This window comes from Arctopsyche grandis, chromosome 6 (assembly GCF_051622035.1).
Source record: "Arctopsyche grandis isolate Sample6627 chromosome 6, ASM5162203v2, whole genome shotgun sequence".
NCBI classification, from domain to species: Eukaryota; Metazoa; Arthropoda; class Insecta; order Trichoptera; family Hydropsychidae; genus Arctopsyche; species Arctopsyche grandis.
The window spans coordinates 10225861-10253244 of NC_135360.1; the positions used below are offsets into that span (position 1 = coordinate 10225861).

General features: G+C 33.0%; 2 protein-coding genes across 3 annotated transcripts; one reads left to right on the plus strand and one right to left on the minus strand.

The window, feature by feature from the left end:
• On the plus strand, window positions 1–27384 carry anne (polyamine-transporting ATPase anne boleyn). 2 transcript variants are annotated; one of them, XM_077432016.1, is made up of 19 exons: window positions 1–112; window positions 14029–14225; window positions 20077–20192; window positions 21699–21866; window positions 21943–22007; window positions 22096–22193; window positions 22270–22426; window positions 22536–22740; window positions 22816–23020; window positions 23092–23227; window positions 23305–23470; window positions 23729–23929; window positions 24022–24357; window positions 24808–24915; window positions 24995–25148; window positions 25217–25459; window positions 25537–25685; window positions 25765–26065; window positions 26142–27384. In XM_077432016.1, exons 3-19 carry the CDS (start codon window positions 20100–20102, stop codon window positions 27119–27121), a joined length of 3765 nt encoding a protein of 1254 aa, XP_077288142.1. In that variant the 5' UTR covers window positions 1–112; window positions 14029–14225; window positions 20077–20099; the 3' UTR covers window positions 27122–27384. The 2 variants fall into 2 exon arrangements, with proteins under 2 accessions (XP_077288142.1, XP_077288141.1); XM_077432015.1 differs by lacking the exons at window positions 1–112; window positions 14029–14225; window positions 20077–20192 and adding exons at window positions 20687–20923; window positions 21429–21607.
• On the minus strand, window positions 16992–18671 carry Polr2L (DNA-directed RNA polymerases I, II, and III subunit Rpb10). Its single transcript, XM_077432944.1, has 3 exons — window positions 18591–18671; window positions 18130–18240; window positions 16992–18040 (listed from the first exon to the last, which is right to left on the minus strand). The coding sequence occupies exons 2-3, from the start codon at window positions 18222–18224 to the stop codon at window positions 17932–17934; spliced, it is 204 nt and encodes a 67-aa protein (XP_077289070.1). The 5' UTR covers window positions 18225–18240; window positions 18591–18671; the 3' UTR covers window positions 16992–17931.

The window sequence follows — 27384 nt, forward strand, 5'->3', positions numbered from 1 at the left end:
GGAGCCGGCCGAATGTCAGTTGGTTGTCGACCGGCGAAGGGGACGGTCGATCGGTTGCGCGCGCATCGCTTTCGCACCTGACGTTTCGCTCCCACTGACAGAAACACACCAGGTAAGTTGCGTCCGCCATTTTACGCACACGGCCACGCTTCCAGCCGACCGCTACTGTTACCTGCAATCTGCGACCTGCAACCTGCAACCTGCAACCTGGTCCTGGGCGCTCTCGTTCACATCACGAACGCGCTCCAAATACCGATCCACGCCTTGCATAATAGCCGCGAACGCGAAATACGAAAGGTGGCCACATCCACGTTATCAACGACACGATGGTATGGCCGTGGCCACTTTCCATGGAGCACACGCGGTTCGCTCCCAGATAAAACACCCGTCGTTACGCGGAAAATAGTTCTCGAGCCGCTTCCGAACTATTCATGGCGCGTGCGCTGTAAAGGCCAAGCGCGCGCTATTTCGTATTTTTTTATTCTTGTGCAATTTCTGCAATTCCAAGGAGCGAGCCTCGGTCTACGTTGACCTCGCCGCTACGCTAAGCGGGGTCTGCCCTTTTACCGCTCTATTGCTCCCCGGTCATGATTGTGCCAACTTTTTTTTATGTCTTTCGCACGAATTCCTGCTTTGAATGAAAGTTTTTGAATTCCATATATAGAGGTGCTGGGTATTAAGTTTCTATTATGGCAGGTATACACAATCTTCAATTTAGTTCAGTTCATTGTTAGAGGATGGCTCTTTTTATTACAATTTTACTTGGATATATATATATATATATATAGGAGAGTCTATTGTAGAGTTTCTACTCTTTTCAGTCAACTTAATGACGCTCTCGATTCCTATTGGTCCAATTTCCAGCTTTCAGCTGACTAATAGGATTCGTGGATTGTTCTTCCTTCTATTTTGACTTACATATGTTTGATGTATGATGTTTATGTTAATTATGCATTGTCCTATTTAGTCATATTTTAGTTTTTATTCTTTTCTTTTTTATTTGTTTGTCTATATGTACTAGATATATTATGTATTTTATAAAAATCTATAATTGGGCTCAGATGTTATTTTATTTATTTATTTATTCTTTATTTTTATGAATTTCTACATCTGTTGCTTGTTGATTTTTCAATAAATAAATAAATAAATAATGGTAAGGACCAGTGGCGTATCAAGTTTATATTACAAATATCAGCTTCGCTCAGTATTTGTAATATAAACAGCTTAAGCATGGCAAAACTACATATTTAATAGTAAACATTCATTTGTTTTTTTATTAAATTTATTTGAATCGAAAAAAAATATAATCAACGATATCTATATTGTCGTCATAGAAACTTTGATTTTTTTTCGATGCTCCCACCGAAACCTTTAAACCTTACATACAATGTCTCTTTCGAAATTATTTAAAAGGTATGTTTAAAAGAAAGGGATATTTTAACGAAATAAATATAAAATATTCATATGTATTAATTTTTTTTTATTGTGATAAAAATCAATATATGTATGTATATATATTTTTTTTTTACAACAAATTACCATGATGTTACAGTTACAGAGATAGAAAAATATATGAAAAACAGTTATAAAAAAGAAAATATAAAACAAAATCCAAACAACCAAAATCAAAAAGATCAGAATTTTATTTACATTTAAAAATACACATTTTAAAAATAAAAGCGCATTGAACCGTTTCTACTTTTAAATTTGAGTGTAATTTCGTTTTTATTGAGCCTTCTGTCGAAAAAAACCCTCTCAGTTGTCGTTGAGGTTGGTTTGATCGTCAATAGAGAATCATGAAGAATATCTAAAACATTACACCTTTTTTTAAAGTGGTCGAAATTTTTGAATAGCTTTTCAATAAACTTTATATTATCCTTATGAACAACTAATTTGAATTATATCGGCAAATGTGTCGTCCAACTGTTTCTGTAATGTTATTATCAGCACTTCTGAATCAGAATTGTTGTACGACTTGTCGGTTTCTATTTAGATTGTAAAAAAGTCTGATCAATATCTTGGATGCCAATGCAACGACCTATATTTTTACTAACGAATATTTCATATATTCCGTAGAGCAGCGGCTCCCAACCCTTTTTGACTCGCGTACCACTTGGTAGTAATTTACGCTCAATTGTACCACCATATAAAATTTATTGTATTTCATGAAATTTGTTATTGCAAGTGTAATTACATATATATAGGTAGTATTTGAATTGTAAGGAATTTGAAGATAGGGTAGAACCGTAGACGCAATGAATTTGTTTTGTTGAGAGATTTTGTGAAAATAAGTTATTTGCGGAGTCACAATTATTAATTGCGGACTTTATGATATATCTCGCATCATTTTAATCGAATTTTAAAAAACTATGTTCCTCGAAACAAGCACAAGGATCTCATTAAATTTATATTGTAAGGAGATTTAATTAAAAAAATAAAATATATTATATCTACTTTGTAATTTTGTGTTTTTGTTAAAACCATTAATATAAGTATGGAATAATAGATAAATATATTAAATTTTGAGCATTTTATAATTGTGACTATGCAAATAACTTTTTTTCCATAAAATTTCGTACCAATTCTTTACCATGCAAATACTACATACATACATACATAGATATATGCCGGATTTTCGATCATCGACTGTAAATATTGACGTCGACTATGATTAATGATTAATTAAGATAATGTTTATTAATTATTTAAAAAATATTTCTATTTTTATGATTGTAAATCGTTCATTCCTGAATGTCCGCCATTATTGATTTTTTTTCACGTACCACCAAGTGGTACTCGTACCATAGGTTGGGAAACGCTGCCGTAGAGGAACTTTTCCCGTTCCTAAATATAATATTAACGTGATAACTGATAACTGATAAGCGTTGTATTTTTTCTTTCTTTCATTCGCGTTTTTATATACAGTAACATTTTTCAAATTAAGAATTAATAATCTAAATTACTTAATAAAAAAACGAATAATATTCAACTAATTTTATAAATACTGAAATTTATGAATATTGAAAAAGAGGCGAATATATTCGAATAATCGATTGGCATATTCGAATATTCGATTCGATTGGCCACGGACATTTTTTCTTATGAATACTTCTGATGACAATTCAAAATTGGAAAAGACTCAATATATTATGAAATACGATAAGAAAGATTCGATTTGCCCTTGCCAATTGAATTATAATACATACATACAAATATATATATATATATATATATATATATATATATATATATATATATATATATATATATATATATATATACATATATATAAAGTATTACTCATTTACCGTTGTAATAACGTACTCGAATTTTGAGAATACAATATGGTACTACATAAAAAAGAAAACATCAATAAATTGACTATCGACATTTATTTTCTGCTAATATTATTTCCATCGATTTTCTAAATGAGGATTCTACCCACCACCGGTGTTTAGATATTTAACATTTGGCATAATATATGTATACTAGCGACGGAGAATGTATCGGAATGAAAATTTATTTAATATTGAGCAAAGGTTCCAAATACTCGGCTCTTAAAATAGCAATTTATACAATGAGATAAAATTCAACCAAAGTTAATACATATTTGTTCTCATTTAGTATCGAAACCTTCCGAGAAAAGAGGCCTAGTTAAAATATCTACGACAGTAATTTAATACTTCATATCAAAATCGCTTCGACTTAAGTATAAGTTTCCAACAGGCTCAATATATCTATAACAGTAAAGGTTCGTTTATCTAGCACAACTCAAGCCGGAAAATGCACGTAAACAGCAATATGAAAAATATTCTTTAGTACATTTTATATGGACATATGCATATATTCCGTAATGTGTAGGTACATATGTGACGTATCCGAAACAGCAGCAACCGAAACGATCTATTCATATTATACAGCAGTACCAAAACGTACCAAGCACTACCGGCTTTCTTTGTCCACTGCGGAAATATTCGCGCATAGTGGCGAGTGCACCCGTATTAACAAAAGTGTTGCCTTGTGAATATTTTCGTAAACGTCATATTGTGACAATATTGACTCGATGATACAACGCAGCCAATATTGCGCCGTATAGTCACACTCTCTAATGTGTATGTAAGCCGATTTTGCCTTGCAATCGTCCAAAACAAGCTTGAACGTGTCGAAAACGGGGTGGTGCTGTATAGTATGAATAGAAGTGTGTAGTATTTTCCGTGTTGTGCCGAGCTGTTGACGTGCAGTCATGGATAATATAATGTACTTTAAATCAAAAGCTGAACTGTCGTGATTTCCTATCTGACCATCACCATCATTACTAGACCACGGATTTTGACCAGGTCAATATCCTTTTGGAGCGGGTCAAGTTGCCAATGGGGCCGTATTGGTAACACAAACAGTTAAACAATACCTAAAACCTTACGGAAATATAATAAACAGCGTTTTCTTCTTCCACTATCAAATTAAACATGTCATTGGCACATGTACTTTATTTTTTTTTATGTCTTAAATAATCGTTTTGCGGTGGTTTTTGTGGTTGGCTTCAGCATCGGCATCATTCACCGATGTTATTATTGCCTTCGCATCAAGGGTCAAAGGTACATATGCTGCTTGGTTGCTTGGTCCCTGGCGAGTGCTGTGACAAAGAGCAAGCCGAAAAACTTGAAGGCTTCGTGGCTCAATAGTCGAGGTCACCAGATATGGGGGCGAAAGGAATGAAATGATGGTGTGGTTTAATCCACGACTATTTAATATGACGTTCGGGAAGGAAGTAAAGTGGTGGCCACCGACATATTTCAATCAGTCCCAACTCACTGTCAAACTCGACCATGTCGTACCCTACAATTCCTTGAATAATATAAAGCAATTTCCCAGGTTGGCCTTTGCAGTGGCCATTTTTTCATTCATGCTATAATTATAATCCCGATGCGGTGCAAACGATCGAAAAGCGCCAGAAAAACTGAACCACAGATTAAGGGCGGTTTCAGACTAGCGTTTTATACGCGCGTATAATCTCGTTTTTTGAAGTGCATGTAGGCGCGTATAGGCGCGTCGTTTTCCATACGCGCAACTCGTACGAGCGTAGACGCGCTTATAAGCTCGTATTATCCATGTTGATACTAAATCACCACTACCGGTTGGAGCGAACACGCTGGAATAAGCCCGTGTACGCGAGTCCGGTTTTTTGAAGCGCGAAATGTAGCGCGCTTTTAAGCGCGTATGCCGAAACGACGGTGTACGCGCAGAAAAATACGCTAGTCTGAAACCGCCCTAACAACACGTGTACCTTATGCGTGCGCACTGCTCGCACTTACACTAAGCGAAATCTACCCGAAGTCCCGACATACCTACCCTGTATACGTTCTGTGCTTCTGATACTTTAGTTCCGAATTTTTCCTTATTAAATTTAACTCGCCAGAAAGATCCAACTCAATTTTAATAATTGCATCTATGCATATCGAAAGGTTACTCGTCATCTGATGTGCAATTTTTCTTTCGTGAAGTCGAGAATTGCGTTTAAAGCAGCCATCCAGTTGATCTGTGGTTCAATCTGTCTGGCGCTTTTCGATCGTTTGCACCAAACCCTTATAATCCAACCCTTAATCAAAGATCGGTGTTGAAAGAATGATTTTCAAACAACAATAGACCGCTCCATTAGTGTTCAAAGCAAGAGAGCAAAATATCAATTGAATAGTAAACTATTTTTTGTGCGAAAAGCATTCATCGACCGCCTAAGAGTCATCATCACTAAAGGGCGGACCGGAACCGTGCTTTTTCCAGGAATCAGGGCATTTTGGGTCTATTTACAAAGTGTTCTGGGTCTAAAAAAAAGGTTCTTCATAAAATTGAACAAAGCACAGTGAACAATTAACAATGAACGGCTCGCTTCCGGTCCTACCTCTAATCATCACTAAAGGACGGATCTCATTAGGGCAATCTCAAAATACAAAACACGTTCCAACGGTTTTTTGAAAGCCAGATAGCAAAAAAATGGTTTTTCTACGAAGTTTTTATACGAATGGTCAATAATATCCATAGCGCCAAAAAACCACCTCGCCCTGATTAATATTCATTCTCCAATCATCACGACAGTCTTCAGATGTACAGTTTTGTGTAGGATGAATATGTAAAGCATGATACGTATACATACATGTTAACACAAATGGTTTATCAGTTGTGCAAAAACATGTGTATAAATCGATTGATCGTGTAAACGTCATAAAAATACTACGAACTTTAATATACATTATTTGATAAAATTAATCGATGTTTAATTCATATCCAATATTGCAATTCATTTTTTACTATTATGTAATCTTCGAGTGCATACCTACGTTTGATTACATTGAATGCTTGATTGTATTAATCGATAGGTAGGTACATATTATATATGTATGTAGGTAGGTAAGTACGTAGTTTACATTACTGATTAGTGCTGGTCTTTAAGCACATCGATCACATTTTGCAAACAATGCAATTCGTGACGAACGATGATTTATTTCACGGTATCCCAAACCGTGGTCTTATCTACAGTTCGCTAACATTTAATTACTATTATCGAAGATTATCATCGGTTTATGTTTTTATTTATTTTTTTGCTATTCATATATCGACGCACTTAATCGAGGGGTCTTAAGATTAATTTATGTCGTTTTAAATGTATTATGGACATATATCGTTAATTATTATATTGTGCGTGGAAAACAACATGTTCCAGTAATTCTCACGATACGTATAACGATTGTAAAAAAGTGTGAAATTTCTAATTTTCACGTATGTAGATAAAATAATATGTCCCTCTTGATGAACTCAAATAAAAATTGGGTAACCATTTACGAAAATAAGTTTCAGCGGATATTTTCTGTCTTTTTTTTGTCCTACATAGTAAGTAGGAGAATCGGTGACCCGACAAAGCTGCGCACGATATTGCCGCTCCGACAAACCCGCGCAGGACATTGCCGCGTCAACAAACCCGTGTAGAACAATCCCGTCAATGGAGCGCCAACAATGTCTCTCAAAACAAAACTAAATTTAATTTAACAAAACAAAGGTTCTTTTTAGGACAGGAAAAAGAAGTCTATTTGAAAAAGAATGAAAAGTAACTGTTACAGAAAATGTGTGCGAGTGCAACTATTTTACAAGGACTGATAATTAATCAGGCTTCGGCGGCCAGGATGCAGGACCCACAAAAATGGTTCACTATTGTCAACCTTTTTTTACTCTCTTGCTTTGTAGGATAATAGTAATTGACAATTTGAACCATTTTTTGTCGGTAAAAGCAACTTGGCCGCCGATCTCTGCTCATAATCAAACTTAGGTGGCCAGAATGCCGCACAAAAAATGTTTGTAGTGATCTATTTTTTGTGGGTTAAAGCATCCTGGTCGCCTAAGTCTGCTCACAATATTGAACAAAGCATTGGACGTAAAGCTTAATGACGGTTTGGCGAAAGTTTAATTTTTGCCTTTTGTCGGAATTCCGCTATGGTTTTTTATTTATAAAAAAATATTTTCATTTCAATCGGAAACTTCCATAAAACAAATATTATTTTATAATTTTATGAAAAGTATGTAGGTCCAAAACTATTTTTTGTCAATGTTGGGCACACGTCACTCTGATGTCTAATTATAAGTTTGTTTTAATTTTTATTGGATATAAAATACAATATATTGGAATTTAATTTTGTCCTATGCGCGGCTTTGTCGGGGTCCCAGGAGAACCAGATTGTAATTTTTTCTTTTTTTTTCAGTTAGTAATAGTATGTAGCTATATCTACATATAAAGTAAAACCAGTATTTCATAGTATCTCATTTTTTTTTTAAATCATTCCTCTGGAATTCTCTACGTAGGTACAGATAATTTTAATGTGTCGTGTATCTTATCTTTATATTCTGTAGATTTTTCTCAAGTTCGCTCTGATTCGTACGTATTAATCAATGTCTAAGGTTCGTCATAATTACAAGATATTAGATAAGATATTGTCATGACCGCCTATCAGTTATTCCGATATATGTATATATACATACATACATGCATATAAAACTAAAATCTCGCCAATTCATTTGCGGAAAAGCTCCTGAAAATGGGCGTAAACCCATAATTTGCAATTTGGAGTCGGAAATCTGTTGTACAAAATTATGTATTAAAAAAATCCACGCTGACATCCCATGCGACTGTTAAAGTTAATGTCTAATTAAATATATTGAACTGAAGATTATTTTCATACGGTAATATCATTTCTACAATAAGTCATCTCATCGGTAAATACATACCAGAGTGACAGCTCATATCTAATCTCGGATGGAAACAAATGATAAATCGCATCCAAATCATCATCAGATTGTTGAAATGCCTGTTTACGTAGTATAATAATTACTTATGCTGAATTATATACATAAGGATGTGGGTAGCTCACATTCTCTACAGAAGCGCTGTAATCGTTGTACTTATCATAACTAGTCACCGGAGCCTGAGGGGGCCGTGTATTGTTCAAAGGTTGTAAATGCATTGTTAAAGGTTTGCCGAACAATGGATAGCACTGTGACTATCCTACCTCTAATCATAACACAAGGTTCACCAAATACAACATTACACGAAATCAGCTGGAGGTGTGAGTCGGATTTCCCAAGACGACTTCGATATTCTCAATGAGATTAGCAAATATAATAAATTAATAACTCACTCAACGGCGATAAGTAACTAAATTCCAGTACGCAATATACCGAATAATGATTTTTTTATATTGAAAAGAGACTGGATGCATCCAAAATAGACTAGCCTAGAATGTAAGCTAATTATATCTTTCCACGTCTAAATATGAATTTAATTTTGCCCTTGCTATCTCAACCTTCACCTACAATAGTGCTGATACGAACTGGACACCGAATGAACTCTATGCTAGTATGTATGTACATACATATATTAAACACTTGATGAACGTAATGGTTGTGTGCGAGCCACAGTTCGCCAAGCGTTTAAGGAAATTCCAAATGGTAGGAAATCCAGCGTGTCAAATATAATATGCCCGAAGCATTGTGGTGTTCACCGTTCAATGCTAATTCGATTCTTTTGAAGTTCGCACAGGATCAGACGTGTTGTTTCTGTTGAATTCGTCGAACCAATTTGAACGTTTAATGCACATCAATTTATCCTGTTTGTTTTTATTTTTGGTCGAGAATTTCATTTCCAACCGGTTCCAATCCGTTCGATAAATGAAAATGGTGGGGGTTGTTCCAAAAATATAATATGTTCTAAAAGTGTCGCCTACTTTCCAGATACACGAATAGGAAGCATCTAACCTAATTTTCCAAGCGTGTCTACGTTAATTTGTGCGTGATAGCATCTGGAACGCATTGATGGTTACGAATCCCCCTTAAACAGTGGTTTTAAAACTCTTTTGGTTTAAAAACTTATTTTAAAACAAAGCTTCTAAGTAGGGTGATCGTATTTCCCAGGACTCAAAACGGAACCCTCCGCAAAAAATTTTCCTCCCCCTATATAAAAAAAATGTGTTGCACGTCTAAAATTTTTATAATTTTCCCCTCAAATATCATAATATTAATATATATATTTTTTCAGAATTTACATTTCTTGTGTACAAAGAAAATATGCGCAGCCGGTTGATTTTTTTTTCTTAAAAAATAAAATAGTCACAAAATAATTTAATATACATATAATTTCGAAAGAGACTTTGTATGTATGTAAGGCTTGTTGGTAATCGAAAAACAAATCAAAGTTTTGATGACGACGATTCGATATGGTTGAGTATTATTTTTTTTTCGATTCAAATAAATTTAATAATGAATATTATTATTATTTAACAAATGAATATTAACTATTAGATTCGCCATGTTTAAGCTGTTTATATTACAAACACTGAGCGAAGCCGGGCAAAACAACTGGTTAACAAATAAAATAGCCACAAATTTTCGCAAAAAGATATTCTCGGTTTCTTTTAAATAGTTGCAAAAATTATGTGCAACTGAAAATTTTGATTTCTTCTTGTGTAATTTAATTTTTACCAGAACTTACATTTCTTTAAAAGAATAAAATGAAACAAGATAAAGGAAATATAATATAATATTGTATTTTAGAGTGTATTAAAAATAATTTTGATGAAAATAGTAGCACAAAGCGATATTTTTTCACAAAAACATGAGCCGTTATAATTGAAACTGGCATAAGTTCACTTTTCTAGATTTCGAGAAATCTCGCAAAACATTAAATATAATATTTTGCGTTTAAAAATATTTAAAAAATACTCACGACCTGTAATGCGTTTATTCTGCTTTTCCGAGAAGCAGTGTTTTTGGAAATGAAAATTTGACTTCCGCAACTTTCTAATGTAACGGCTCATATAACAAAATAAATAAATTTTCTTTAAAATGAATATACATATGTATTGTATGTATATGTTTATTTATATCATAATATTTGTTTTCGGGAAACAAGTTAATTCGGAAAAACAAAGAAAAATATGTAAATAAAAACAATGTCTGAAAATTAACGCAAAGCACGTAAAAAACGGGACTTTCCCGTCCAAAACGGGGTGTATTGTTACGCTACTTGTCTGTCTTAAATATGCCGAAGGCTAAGTTTTTCCAAAAAACGCATTAATTTTTACTATAAACGGTGTGGATTAAGACTTCTTTTTATTTCATGAATAATGTTTTTTTTTTTTTGGACTTTTGGACTGCGGCTGGATATTCCTATACAACACGCTTCAATTCGTCTCCGTTTTGCTCAACGTTCATCCATCTCACCGCACACATCTTTCTAATTTCAACCACTCATCTTCTTTTCAGCCTTTTACATTCTCTCATGTACCATTCCAGCACTTCTTTTGTCCATTGTTCTAGCCACGTCAACCGCCAACTGCCATTTCATTATCTTCTCAACTATCCCTGTCATACTTTTCACCCACTTATTCCGTTTCCTATTTCTCCTCGTTACACCGAGCATATAGTGTTCCACGCTTCTTTGATTTCATTGAATTTTGTGCAACATTTTGGAGTTTAATGTTGAAGTTTCACACCAATGCGTTATCACTGGTAAAACACATTAATCGAAAATCTTTTTATTCGAGCAGTTTTGGAATTTTTTTGCTAATGCTATCAACTGCGGGGTTGTGGGTTCAATACCCGGCCTTGTGTTGCTGACCAGACCTTGGATATATGTGACTCCAGGTCGATCGTTTCCTATCAGAGTTTGCCAATTTTTCGATTTCATTATTGAAACGATTCTTAACTTATTGGTAACATATCCTCATTTTGCACGGTTATTTGCATATATGTATGTAATATTATAATAATGTCATACATTTATATAACGTAAATATGTAAAAATTTGGACATAGGCTTTGGGCCAAAATCCGTAAATGGTAAATATGGTCAAATATATATATGCAACCATAGATTAAGTATTTAAGAGATCACTTGGAAATTTTGCAAAAATAATTCAATCAATATATTACAATGTATACTAATATATACATACATATATAAAAATAATTGCCTACCTACCGTTTCCAAAATTGTACAAAAAAAGATTCAGGAAGTTGCATTTTTCAACATGTTACTCGTGTGGCTGGGTTGGATCATGTTTGCAGAGCTGTGTTCATTCATATGTTGTGTACTCCGAAAACTTCTATCACAATAATAGTCGATGTTGTCAATCAATCATATTTGCGCGGACGATTTAACCAACTGTTGAGTTGAGGACACAAGAAACCAGTTTGTAACTGTGCTCAATTCCATTCCTTTTTTTTGTGTTCTCCACAACTCTTGCACTCATGCAAATTTGAGGAGACTGTTGATTGGGTCTTGCATCTGGTCACTGTCAACCTTGTCCTTTCAATAATAATTATGCGAGGGTCTTTCGTTGGGTGTGTGTGTGTGTGTGTACATATTTAGGCGTGCATGCGACATGTGTTCGAATCGGGATGTGACTCCCGGGAGACGACACTGAATTACTGGATAAATTAACGTGGCAGCCGACTAGTGTCTGCTTATAAATTGATACTTCATGATAATTAATCTTAGCTACCCACCTCTATAAATATCGAGGTATAGAAGTTCCGGCAAATTTTGATACAACGTCCTAATATAGAATTTCGTGAGAACTACTCTACCCAATGGCAGTCCTGTTTAGGCTCAGTTCGTTTAAAATTTCAGAAATAGTCTCATTCAGATTATTTATTTCATAGTCTTGATTTTGGTACCTGAAGTGAACGAGAGGTTTTAGACTTACATAACCATTGTTTGTTCTAAATTCTCTTTTCCACGAATACCCAAGGTGGTTCAGTTACTGTGAGTACGCAATTTGATTACTATTTGGATTTTATTGCAAAATCGATCTTGTACCTACTTTTTTTTGACCAAATATACCCAACCTTCTATTCTACACCAACTCCCTACATCATTTTGTAATATTTAAATATTAATTTAAAGGAATTCCAAACTAAATGAGAGAATGGATCAAATGTCGACCCATTTGCAAACAGTATTGAGTAATCTATTGTATTATACATAGTCGAAACTAGATTTTCAAACCATTCGAATATCAAAACTTTTAGACATTTAGATTCTAATACCGGGTTGACACAAGTGCACTGAGATTGAGTCCGCTAATTTGGTCTCTCGGACATTACGAGCAATGTCCGAGTGATCAAATTAGTGGACACGGTCCGAGTGCACTCGTATCGTGTAAACCCTATTTAATAGTGGAATATATGTATTTAAGTATTTACTACTTAAATATTACTACGTAAATTGTACATATCCATTTCGAAATACAAAATGTGTTTTCAAAAAAACTTGTCTTGCAGAGATTGCATTTATATTTTTGAAAAGTAACCGCAGTGCGGTTCTTTTCTGATTGCAGATCCATATGTATGTATGTACATATGTATGAATCAATGACGTCATTGAATTTTATGAATTCATTTATTATAATAATTTGCACGTGATAAAATTTTCTTATTGTGACTTCGAATACATACATATGTAAGTTAGATTCAACATATTTCAATATTTCAAATGGTGCAAATGAAGAATATTTGAATTTAAAATATCAAAATGAATAAAATGCATCTATCACTTGAATCATGGAATAAGAATTTAGTAGATTAGTGTGCAGAGTGGGGTTTTTGGTCCCTTCTTCTTTGACATCTTCCTTTGTACTCTTTGGTTCTGCTTGATACGTTTCGGTGACACGTACTGATGTATAATATGAATACATCTTGTCGGTTACTGCTGTTTCGATACGTCACTAACACTACGGAACATGGAATACTATTGTTATTTGCAAAAAAAAAACATCCGCGACTCGCCGCCCTTTAATTATTACTACAAATATTTTTGACACGTCAACTATTGGAGAGTAAGGGCGTAGACACACAAAGTGGTAGGAGGCACGTGTGTTTTTGCTCTGAGTATATATCCAAAATCACCCTCTGGAGTGTTTTTGGATATATATTTTCCTTGTGATCGATAACGGTAATTCTCATATTTGAATAAATGTAGGAGAAATTTGTCGAAATAATAAGATCATATGCATTAACAATGACATAATACACGCCCATTCACAGCTGGAGTCAATCCAAGCATGCCATGCCGTACGATTCTGTGTGTGTGTGCGCCTTAAAGAATTTTTTTCGTACTGCTATTTATGTGAGTGCAGTTGCCGGCTTGAGCTGTACTGGTATAAGCGAACCTTTATTTAAAATTTATTTATTTTACTCTAACACATTATACTTGCATATTTTCCAATCCGAGTTGCAGCCCGCTGTCGATCGTTTATTTATCATTCATTTATTCGATTCGTATATTTACATACATACATACATTGCATCGGCCTTTTATATCATTGCTTAATATGTATGCAACATTTAGTATAAAATAAATACACGGGTGGTTGAAAATCTGGTTGTTTATTTTATACCCATTAGATTTTAGGCGTTGAAAACGAATTTTTCGTGGAGACTTTCCCGTTTAAGGTAATTTGTACTAACTATTTTTCTTTTTTTGTTCCAGTTTCATTTCTTCAAGACTACATATAATCAAAGACACACATACACACATATTTAACGCATGGCTCGGTGACGTTCAATAAAAACAAAAAAATTAGCGTAACAAAAGTTGTATAGTGTATGGTGGGCGCTAGACAGCGGCGCGGGATATTCCCCTCGCCCCTGCGCCCCTGACATTGAGCACCCCTGACTTCTTACAAGGTGAGCAAATACATACTTTAATTATTCATCGTTTCAAGAATCGCAAGCTAATCTCTAAATCAAAATCATATACAATATGTATGTGTATTGTGAGACTTGGAATCCCAATAAAATCAATGTCTTCAAAGTCATTCAGGGCAAAGAATAGAAAACTTTTTCAAATTTTATATTGCTGCAAATTTTATATTGACATCAAACACGAAAGTCACAAGTGTTAATTGGTACTGTTGAGTTTCTGTTTTATCAACACGTCATAAAGTATGTAAATATTCATTGTTTTCATCTTCAGTTTTCATTGTTAGAGTACTTATGATTAATAATCACACATATCTAATCATTCTTATCACCACTTGAAAGCTTTCTTTATTGCTTTATTTTCATTTTCATTATATTATATTAAAATTTATATATCGTTACATTTGGAGCATATAATTAATTGAAAATGTAGGTAAGATTAAGTGAATGTTTAAGATAAAATTCGAGTTGCTACGAATCAGTTTTACTGCAAATTTAATTGTATTACATAAATTTCACACATATATATGGTTAGATTATTTTTGTACATCATACTGATGTACTAATAATTTCAAACATTCAAATAGGCACAATTATATATAGAATACAATAGAGTCATCTATGGTACAATCAACAAAGTTATTGTTAAAAGCAAATTTGCGAGAAATACATTATTACAAAGATGTATAGCTCTGTTACTGAGAGTTGGCGCGAACAAATGCGCTTGTGGTGTGTCGGTGAATAGGTGTATAGCATGCTGTCACACTGCATTCAATAATAACAAACGTGTCTATTATTATTATTTTTCACCATCGTAATGGCGGATGATACTTCCACTTATATTGATGACCAAAATGGCTAAGTATGAAAACGATCGGATAAGAGGCAAAATTTTTCCTTAATAGTAATCGTAAGTGAAAGTAAGAAGAGGTTTGTAATAAAAAAGACGCTTTGTGCCTTTCTTCTGTGCTTCTGTGTGAGTTCGAGAACGCGCCAACTCTCAGTAACAGACCTATACTTACATAGCATATTTTATAAGAATCAACAAATTCGATATGCTAGAAACTTAAATTTGAGAGAAACTGGGAGGGAGGATGCCAATTTATTGTATCCGTTACCACTATTAAGCTAGATTAATCGGAAAATTGCACCACCAAGATCTCGCTAGCAGCGAATTTGGCCGGGACTTGATCTCATGACCTCTCTACTGATAAGCAACAGCACTTTCAATGACCCACGTTGTGGCTCAATGGAAAATTGACACAATCTATGTATATCTGATTTTAAATTTTTGAATCAAAGATTATTCTAGTGCTTTTCTTAGATCCAATCACGCGTTTGAGTCATCTCTATATTCGTCGAAGTGCAAATTTAGTTTAGATTTTAAAATACATATATACTTTATATTTACTATCAAAATTGAATTGAATAAAAAGTTACGATTTTTTTACCAAAAAAAAAAAACTGGTGAAAATTATGGTTTGTCAACTTCCGCTTTCAACCGCAATCAACGTATGTATACCTTGCGTTGATTTAATGTAATTTATTTCTACATTAAATAATTTGCTTGGGTAAAATTAAAAACACAGTTAATGTACATATGTACATACATATGTTTTTGAATTGAAAATTTGTGGAAAATCAATTTTGCAACAGACTTTGTACAAACAATCAATCAGTAAAAAAAACCTGTTTAAACAACGATAGATAAAAAAAATGCTGGTAGTCAAGGAATTGAACAGTCGCAATTAATTTCTAAAACGCCAACAAAGTCATATTCTTTTTATACGTTGCATTATATTAATTTGTACAAGCATTTTAAAGGTGGTCGCAAAGCAAATTGCGCGGTCATCTTTGCAATGAAATTATCACTTTGGTCATCATATGTAATTACGAACAAATTGGTAAAGAGTTTCGTATCTAATTGAAAGTGTTTACGTTCAAAATCATCATCGCTGTCGTAACATAAACACATACAAATGATTGCGTGTAACATAAGGTCACCATGAATTTGATTAAAGTAAATTTTTCGTCATTGCATCGACTCTTTTATATCTTTTAATTGAGATATATATGTATGTATATATATTCGCGTCACTTGACAAGCCCTCCCATTTGTAGATTAATTGTTCCGTTTGGTCCCCTTTTTTGCATACTGGCTACATTATACATTATCAGCGTTGGAAATGTTCTGCAATGCAAAACTATCGAATTATTGTTTCCATACTGTGTTACAAATTGATGTGCCTGTGAAAATTGTGCCATCATATGTCAGTGTGTAGTGAGTCTGCTTTAGAGACATGTGGGTCATGGAAACTGACTCCCGCACCCGAAGGGATTAATTTAACCGACTTGAAATATTACCGTCCGCACAACATGGTTAAGTCTAATTTCAGTCTTCTTTACCAGTAGCTGTTAATTAGACGATAGATAAATCAATTTTTAATGTCATATACATTTTATGCGTGCAACGTTTTAAGTGGGTCGCCCAGGCTCATAAATGCTTTAAAATTTAGTTGTATATCAAATAGTTTGAAATTGTTTTGTGTAGTTTCCAGTTTTATCTGCGAAATTTTATTGGTATTTCCTGTTCGATTTACAAATTACTGGCTGTAAAAATTGTGAAATAACTAGTTAATGCTTCGTGCCACAAGCTAATGACAGAATGATTGTTGAATGAGTTATCGAAATTGGTATGATAGCATGGTCATTATTTCTTGTAGAAAATATGGGAAAACTAGTTCTTTTTTTAAATTTATTTCCATATTTCTTATAATCGCTTTGCATAGTCAATAGGTCTTAACAATATTGTTTGTATGATTATGAAATAAATAAAACAGCACTTCGTCGTATACATATATACATTCAAGAATCAGTTAGTTTTGAAAAATATGTGAACATAATTGGTTTTTGAATTTACTATGTATATTCATATTCTACTTGAAAAACTTTCAATAAATATTTTTCTAGAAGTTTTTCTTTCCTCAATAGATTGAACTTGTCAATTGGCAAGATTTGAAGTACATAGATTAGTACATTAGTGTTATATTGATGAAATACTCTTTTTGATCAATCAATAGTTTGCATTGAATGTGGTAAAGAATATTGTTAACTTTGAGTAATTTATTTTTATTATATTTAAAAAATTAAAATGAAAATAAACACTGGATTAATTCACATACAATTTGACAGCTTTCTGTTATTCATATCAGTTAGATTTTAATAATTTAATTAATTGAAAATGACTATGAGCTTCGTAACTGGAATAAAACATTTACGATGGGAAAAATCTGAAACCGAACAATTGCATGTACTATTATTTTCTGGAATTTAAATAGGTGCACCGTAATCCGTTCAAGGTTTCCACATAAGGTCAGTCGTAACAAATTGCAGGAAATTGTGTCAACTATCATTAGCTCATCCTTTATCATCATAAATGTATTGCATGTAGGAGAGACACGTAGATAGTGTATAGATATATACCGGGGTTCTGTGAATGTGATGCAATACAATGCTCAAATAATACGTAAATCAATCAATAAAACACTACACAAGTTTCAATTATTCAATGGTATAAAATAACACAAACATAGATACATGAAAATGAGATGTTTATTACATTTTGTACAAAATTAACTTATGGAAATTTTAAATATATCACAAATATAATACGTTTTATTCAGAATTGTCTTTATTTTTCTAAAGGTGCATAATTCAACAGTTTTTCAATAAGATCGACGTGTCCGAGAAGCATACGTCGACAACAGTATCTTTTTAGGCCAAGAGCATCCAAAGCATCGCTGAAATAAAATAATGAAAATTACAAAAGTTTTATAACCAAGCGAACATCAAATTTTATATATATATATATAGAATTATTAAACAATACCCTTCAGTGTATTCGGCTTGTAATAATCCAAGATATGCTTCCCATTTATTTCCGATGACTTTACCGCACGTGAAACAGCGCACAGGAATAATCATGTTTTGTTATTTGTATCTGAAAATAAATTTCCAATATATAAATTTAAAATGTAGCAGGATTTAAAAACAATTTAAAATCGAGGGAAAAATCATACGAGGCAAATACTAATGCCTAGCGAATTATTTAAAACAATTGAAAAATTGCCAATTTGAGAGAAATATGAAATGCCTTTTAATTAATTGTATTTACTTTCATTCAATTGTTTGATGAATACAAACTCTATTGCGTATGCGCTTTTTAGAGGTTATGTATTAACATGTCAATGTGCGATCTTGCTGTCTCGCGTTTATTACAATGGATATTGTGATAAACATGTGTAATATTATTTTAATACAATAATTTAAATGAATAAAAGGCTTAATTACTTATATTTTTCGGGGTTTAAAACGCAAAATGACGGAACGCTGACAGACGGCCGGCGACTACAATGGCGCGCGTAACACTGTTGCCAACCCATGCGGTTCGCCAACATTAAGAAACAAAATTTGTTGTGTTTTATTTTTGTTCATTTATTTATATAATATTATAGTATTCTTTTTCAATTTCTTATACAAGTATCATATAAGGTTTCAAATATAGTAACGTTTCATAACCGTTTTGGTCTGTGATCCCCTTTTCAGTTAAAATTTTCTCTATGAATTCCCCCTCCCCACGATAGTTGCTCGATTGAAAAACAAACGAAAAAGTTTATATTAAAAATTACACCGCTTTTATTCTTTTTTAAAAACAAAATATGCAATCAATTGTAAATTTACTTCAATATATTTATAGATTAATCTTGTCCTCTCCCAGAGCTGTGGAAATTTACTCGCCATTTCAGTGGTTTATCTGGCTGAATTCCTCCTGCTCAATAATAGAACTTTAAATTCACCAGATTTTCATTTCTCAATTTTATTGTGATATGGTATTATCGGGTCTGGTTCACTGCATCGAAACTAGAAAAATCTAAATTTCGATCTGAAAGCAAAGATCGAAAATCGAATGATCTTAAGTTGAAAGATCGAAAAGAATCTATGCATGGTAAACGGTACTATGTATGTATATATATAATGTATTATATATCAGTGGCGTGCGGTAAAATTCTCTCTCTTTTTGTCGTATAGCCTTACTTAATGTGCACGGGCAGGATACAAGAGGAACAGCCTGTTCCTCTTGTATCCTGCTCGCGCACATTAAGTAATGTCTGTACGACAAAAAGATAAAGAATTTTACCGCACGCCACTGATATATGTATATAGTACCCGCTCTTCATATGTATGCATGGTAAACGAACAAGAATAAAGATTTCGATTTTTCGACTTTCGATGCGGTGACGGCTACCGGGAATTATCACATTCATTCGATACAATTCATTTTCAACGTCATCTAACGATTAAATAATTTTTTCGATAACATATGTAGCTTTAAATTTACCAGATTCTCATTTCTCAATTTTATTGTGATTTGTAAAGAATTATCACTTTAATTCGATAGGATTAGTTTTCAACGCCATCTAGCGATAAGGTGTTAAATAATTTTTTCGAATTGAGTGGCTTATTACCCGAATTTTCAAAATTACTTTCATATACACGAACTACATTTCATCATCTATACATTTTTTGTGGAAATTAAATTCATAACATTAGCAATAATATTTTGTAACTTTCCTTTTCAATTGTACAAAAGAATCATAAAGTTGCTGCGGTCAAAATATTACTCGTATGGATTGGTTTCTTTCTGCAGATTTCTTTCAAATATGTATTAAAACTAAAATTTCAAGAATGCTTATATAAATAAATAATAATTAATTTACTGCTTGTTTTTTATAAAAAAAAATTAATTTATTTTGAAGCTTTGTTTAAATTTTTGTAGAAATATAAACAGAAGACAGAGTCATGGACAGCAAAAAGACATCATTTTCAAATGGGAGAATGCCGAATGAAAAAATAGGCTATGTGCAGTACATGGAAAATGAGCATGAACAGCTGGTAAAAAACATTTTTTATCTTGATCTTTAAGACGTTATTTATAATACATATATAAGTATATATGTACATACGTTGTAATTAAATTTGAGCTAAATAATGAACACATGTTGAATAATAAACTAATGTTGCCGGGTTCGTGCCTAAAACATTTTTGTCGAATGATAAGATATCAGTTTGAACGAACTTGACCTCAAACTAGAATCATATTACTCTTATTTGGCGCATATAAAATATAATATCAATAAACGCCGATAGTTTTGTTGAGTAAAACTAAGATTGAGATTTAACACATTCACAACTGATTGCTGATTATTTCCGAAACCATTCAATGTTCTTATTATTTATGAATTTGTGAAAAGGATTATTTTCTTTCTTTTATTGTAGCAATAATATTATCTCTATAGAATTTTTACTGTTATCTTTATCAATTTTTTGTGCCATGTTTATTGTTTGCATTATGATGTCGGGAGCGCAAAAGATGTTTAGTATTACATACACATATGACCATTGTGTCAAAGCAAAGTCGTCAATGTGTTGATTTACGATAGTGACGCATTGCTACATTGCAGAAGTAGTTTATAAAGGCGACCCTGAATAATCAGTATTGCTTGGGCTGTTGCCCATTCGCCACTGATTTGCTAGGCATTTGGTGTTAGTGAAAGCGCTCAACTAAATTATTCTTCGTGTATTTCAACACAGTGCTCGATTTTATTTGGATGTTATCAGTATTTGTTTGTATTACACTTAAAATTGTATGCCCTTTATTTTTTGTTTGGATAATATTGATTATCAACACATATAGAAATCAATGTTTGAATAATTATGTTTTGCATTCATAACTAGTTGAGTAAAAGCATTAAAATATGTAAGCATAACTATTGTTACCATATTATAAATCCGTAAGTTGTCACATTCGATGCCACATGTGCAAATATCCATTTGTTTAATATTTTAATACGTACAATATTGTTATTGTATATTATATTGTTAGTCAGTATGGTTTTTGCTAAAATAGTATATTCTGTCAATTAATTGAAAGTTTGAATGCTTACTTTATTGTTTATATACATTCATATGCAAACATGTGCGTAGTTGTTATACATATGCACAAAATAATTTGCCCTGTAAATTATTGTTTGTTTATGTTGGATATCTCGCATTAATATTATTATGAATCATTGATTTTCGTATAAACTGATAACGAACTATGCATATGCCCATTGTGCACTTTGAAAGGATGTACATATGTAATAGAATTGAGATTTTTCGAGTGCTTAAAGTGTTTGTTATGTAAACATTGAAAAGTGATTAGTGTAAAAATGGATGATAGAACACCTCTTTTGTCATCCCGCGTAGGAAATATTATTGATATACAAGAAATACCTACGAATAAATTGAGTGATGATGGACATCTGGTGAGAGTTTTATTAACACGTCATTTTTATGCAAAAAAAAATGATATATTGAGTTGTTTCTAATTTAGTGTTTTATTATTGTTATTTTTAGGTGATATGCGGTTATACATCATGTTGGAAACGAGCAATTTTCATGTGGACTGGTGTCGTTCTAACTTTTGGACTTTTACTTCTATTGTTTCATTGGCAACCGCGTTGGAGGTTATTATGCACTCATACACGATGTTCTCTTGCAAATGCGCAAAAATTAGTCATTCTGGTAGTTTTTTAATTACATATTTCAATATTATTATATCAAAATTGACAAACATATTTAATGATGGACCGTGTTACAGGAAACTTATCAATCAAAATGCAAAACTTATCACATAAAGGATATAAAAATCACAACAGCCCATGAGTAAGATTTTTACTAAGCTTAAAACAAATTATAAACAATCAACTGAAGGACTTTTGAATAAATTTAGTATTTATTTTATGATTTATAGTGTACAACAACCCCAATTCAATTATCAATATGAAAATCAAGATAATGGTTCGTCCAAAGATTCGTTTCTTTTATACTTCGACGACGGATCTCGTAAAGGTTTGACTCTATTTTATTATTATGATGAAGTTAAGATAGTGATGATTTTTTAAAATTAATAATAAATCTTTTTCAGTGGTGAATAGTTACCGGTCGTTTAAAAGTAAGAAGATATCGTTCGTTTGGGATGAAAACAAGAATTGTTTCCTTCGAATGGTCGGCTTGGAGAAAAATACAACCTGCGTCGAGTTCCATTCAATCCACGGCTATTCTGCTGAGCAACAAGCAACGATGTATGATTTATATAACCTGTTTTTATTTTGTAAATATTCTTCTGTAAAAAAATACATACTTTTTCAATCCCACTTTGTTACTATTGATTTTTTTACTGTTTCTATTCAGGCGGAAAGCTTACGGTGAAAATGAAATACAAGTTCCTGTTCAGAGTATTTTAACTCTATTCCTATTGGAGTTTTTCAATCCTTTTTACATGTTTCAATTGTTTACCATTGCCGTTTGGCTAGCTGAAAACTATTACTACTATTGCATCGCTATAGTAATCATGAGTGTTTTCGGCATCACCACATCTATAATTCAAACTCGAAAGGTTTCAAACACTTTCCTAATAGTATTAAAAATATTTTGCACCGCTTTTCAACTTTTCACTGAGTTTTATTTACAGAACCAAATAAATCTGAAGAGCACCGTTCAATCCGTCGGCGATGTTCAAGTATGCCGTGATAAATCTGCAGGTACATTTGAACACATATGCAGCTCTCAGCTGGTTCCAGGTGATATTATATTAATTCCATCGCAAGGCTGCACTATGCACGTCGACGCCATATTGCTCGACGGTTCTTGCATCGTCAACGAGAGTATGCTTACAGGTATTGTATTTTATCTTGATGTATTAAATTTCAATTTGGAATGATGTCTGACATATTCTATCTTTGAATAGGTGAATCGGTGCCCATTACCAAGACAGCTTTACCGTGTCACAATAGAACTTTCAGTATAAAAGATGATGCTAATCATATTTTGCATTGTGGAACGAAAGTCATTCAGACTAGATATTATAAAAATGAACCTGTAAAGTAAGTGTGATTCATTTGTTTTTAAAGTAATATTTTAGTAATAAACATAAGAGCTAATATTATTTGTTTATTTATAGAGCTGTTGTACTTCGGACTGGTTTTCTAACAACGAAAGGGCAACTCGTCCGATCTATAATGTATCCACTACCGGCAGATTTCAAATTTGATCGTGATTCATACAAATTCATAATCATATTGACTGTTTTGGCATTCCTTGGACTCATTTACACTGTTATTCTTAAGGTATTGTAAACTAGAAGTTGCATGTATAATGATTAGGTTGGCAGGCTTGAGTAGAATGAATGATGAGGTTGGTAAGATGCAATGTGTTGAACAGTCTGTGTTTAGACCGTTGTGGCGCTCCGTCAAGTTAACAATATTTTGAACCGTCTCATTTCACTGTACCGCCAATGTCTCTCGACAACCAGATCTTTCAGTATTATAGACTTAACTGCTTAAGATGTATCAAAATTTGGTCTTAATTATATTTTTTTATTTTAGAGTGGTCGAGAAATTACAGCAGGCGATATAATAATAAAATCTCTGGATATTATTACTATAGTTGTACCACCTGCTTTACCAGCTGCAATGACAGTCGGCAGATTATATGCTATATCTAGATTAAAAAAAGCTCAAGTATATTGTATCAACCCTAGAGTGATCAACGTCTGCGGAAGCACTTCTTGCGTTTGTTTCGATAAAGTGAGTAGAATTTTAATTTTAATACATTTAATTATATATCAATATAATGAATTTAAAAAAAATAAGCTATTTTTATATATTTCACGTTTCAGACTGGAACTTTAACAGAAGATGGTCTTGATATGTGGGGCATAGTTCCTGTAAAACTATTAAAAAGTGTTAAAGATGAAAGATCGCTGCTACCGAAAAAGAAAACTGTTTCCGACACGGAACTTGTAGACGTGACTCAGTTCATTAACGAAAACGATTCGTATTCGCTATCAGACAGTGATGCAAAATCGGATTCGGGCGAAACTGTCGCATTCGGAACGCCTATCACAGATCCGAGCACCTTAGATGATGATGATCTGCTTAAAATTGGCATGAATGTCTGTCATAGTTTGACCGTCCTAGACGACCAAATAACTGGAGATCCATTGGATGTAAAAGTGAGTATTGCTTATATGTATATATATTACATAGATAATTATTATTAACCAGCAGCATAGATCAGTGGTTAGTGTGTAATGCTTTCAACTGAGTGGTCACAGGTTCAATTCCTGGCCCGGTGCTGCTGGCCAGACCTTGAATATGTGACTCCAGGTCGATCGTTTCCTATCAGAGTTTGCCAATTTATCTGATTTCATTGAAACGGTTCCAACAAATTGGCAACTTTGTCCTATTTCTCGCAAATTTCGAGTTTTCGGCATCTAGAATTTGCTGATTTATAAAATTTTGCAAACATGCAAAAAAATGTAAAATTTATCCATAGATGATGCTATGATGCTTTATGATGCGATGTAAAAATTGTTTATATTGTTAGACCTTGCTAGTATATACTTATATGTATAAAATAAAATTTTATAAACTGACATTTCATATTTGAATATCGTTATTAGATGTTTGAGTCTACTGGGTGGATATTAGAAGAGCCAAAAGTTCCCGACAATACCAAATTCGATTTGCTAGTTCCAACTGTTGTACGTCCGAGTAATGATGATTCTGCTGTAAGTATTATAGTTTTATTTTATATTGATATAACAATTTTGAAGGAAATGTATTTATGTATATATTTTTTAATTATAGTTGGGTCATGAGTGGGGCATAATACAGCAATATCAATTCAGCTCATCTTTACAACGAAGCAGCGTTGTTTGTAAGGCTCTACAATCTAAGCAATACACAGTATTTTGTAAAGGGTCTCCCGAGATGATAGCAGCTCTATCTGTACCCGATAGTGGTAATTGTTCAATTCCGTTTGAATTTATATTTATGTGTGATGTTCTTTATAATATTTAATCATTTTAGTACCGCCCCATATGAAGACATCTCTACGTTATTACACTCAACAAGGCTATAGAGTATTAGCATTAGCTTATCGCCATTTACAAGAGGAAAGTTTTATTAGAATTCAACGTTTGACGAGAGACCAAGTAGAAATGGACCTTATTTTTCTCGGTCTCATTATTTTAGAAAATAGATTGAAACCGGAATCGGCGGCTGTAATACAAGAGCTTCACGAGGCCGATATTAAAGTTGTTATGATTACTGGTAATTCATTGCATATTGTAATTTCGCTGTGTTAATATTCATGATTATTTAATTGTAATGAATTTTTAACATTAAAGGAGATAATCTAGACACTGCCGTGTCTGTTGCATCTGAATGTGGCCTTCTTAGAAAAGGTGATAGACTGATTTTATGTGAAACATCACAAACTAGTGAAGATTCTTTGCCAGATCTCTATTACACATCTTCTCTCATCAATGTTGAAGGGGTATATTTTAAAAACTGAAGTTTAATCTGTATTAATATCACTTGATCAAAGAGTTACTATAATCTATGTGTTCTTTTAGTTGAAAAAATCAAAAACAAATTCAGAAAACGTTCCGTCTATAACACGAATCTCAACCAATACAATTTCTGATTTGAACATCAGAGATTCATCCACGTCGACCTTATCTATAGACTCTTTAGAAAACGGTGCCAATAAGAAGTACAAAATCGCTATGACCGGAGCAACTTGGAAGGTTCTCAAGGAACATTATCAAAACCTCATTCCCAAATTAATTACAAGAGGAGCCGTTTTTGCAAGAATGAGTTCCGACCAAAAGCAACAGCTCGTGCAAGATTTGCAAGCATTGGGTTATTATGTCGGTACGTAATCGGAACATTATACTTTTATATTTTTTTTGTTATAATCTATTATGTTATTAATTTTATTTTTTTATAGCTATGTGTGGTGATGGTGCTAATGATTGTGGTGCATTAAAAACGGCTCATGTGGGTATATCGGTTTCCGGACAAGAGAGCAGCGTTGCGTCTCCATTCACATCTAAAGACGAACACGTCGGCTGCGTACCACTCGTCATAAGAGAAGGACGAGCCGCTTTGGTGACATCTTTCGGCATGTTTAAATTCATGGTGGCCTATTCGTTGGTGGAGTTCATCAGTGTGGCAATTTTGTACTATTTCGATTCCAACTTGACAGACTTTCAATTTTTGTATGTCGATATAGTGTTAATTCTTACGTTTGCATTCTTCTTCGGAAAAACGCACGCCTATCCGGGAAAGCTTCATAAAGCTCCACCTTCAACTTCTCTTTTAGGATTTGTAGCATTGTTTTCCATTTCAGTACAAATATTATTGGCCGTTATATTTCAATCGTCGAGCTATGTGATTTTGTGTCACTACTCTTGGTATGAACCGCATACGTTTCAAGGTGACATTGAATACCTAAGTTATGAAAATTATGCTGTTTTTTGTGTTTCAATGTTCCAATATATAACTCTATCGATCACATTCTCGCAAGGTAAGCCGTATAGAAAATCTATCCTATCAAATTATGTTTTCCTGTTGTGCATCTTTTTAACTACAGCACTGAGTGTGTATGTCGTTATTTATCCAGCAACTTGGTTAGAAAACCTTCTCGAACTGAAAATGCCTCCAGATTTTCATTTTAGATATGTTATATTAGGTTTAGCAGCTCTTAATTTTGTTGGTAGTTTGTTTATTGAAAAGATCATCGTTCAATATTTTATGCAAGAAAAAGAGATGATTCCGAGGCGATTGAGAGGAAACTTTCCCAAGAGTAACTCTTATCAAAATATTGAAAAGGAATTGGAAAAAGATGACAATTGGCCACCAGTCTCCAATGGCCAAATGTACAAATTCAGTGGCGTAAATGAAAAGACAAAATCTGACAATAAATGAATGGAAGACGATCGATTGTATGAGTTAAATGTACCTGAAAGTATTATTAGATTTAAGGACAAAGGTATTATTCTTATCAATTTTTGCGAAAGTTTTTATATTTTATTATAAAATATAACAGAGTATTTTTGACTAAGGAATTTACCAATTTTATAGAATTCGTATACAATAAATTAGTTTAAAATACCTAATGTCAATTCTTTGTATTTTATTGTGTAACAAAGGCAGCGTAAATATTATAATATAAATAAAATATTTAGGTT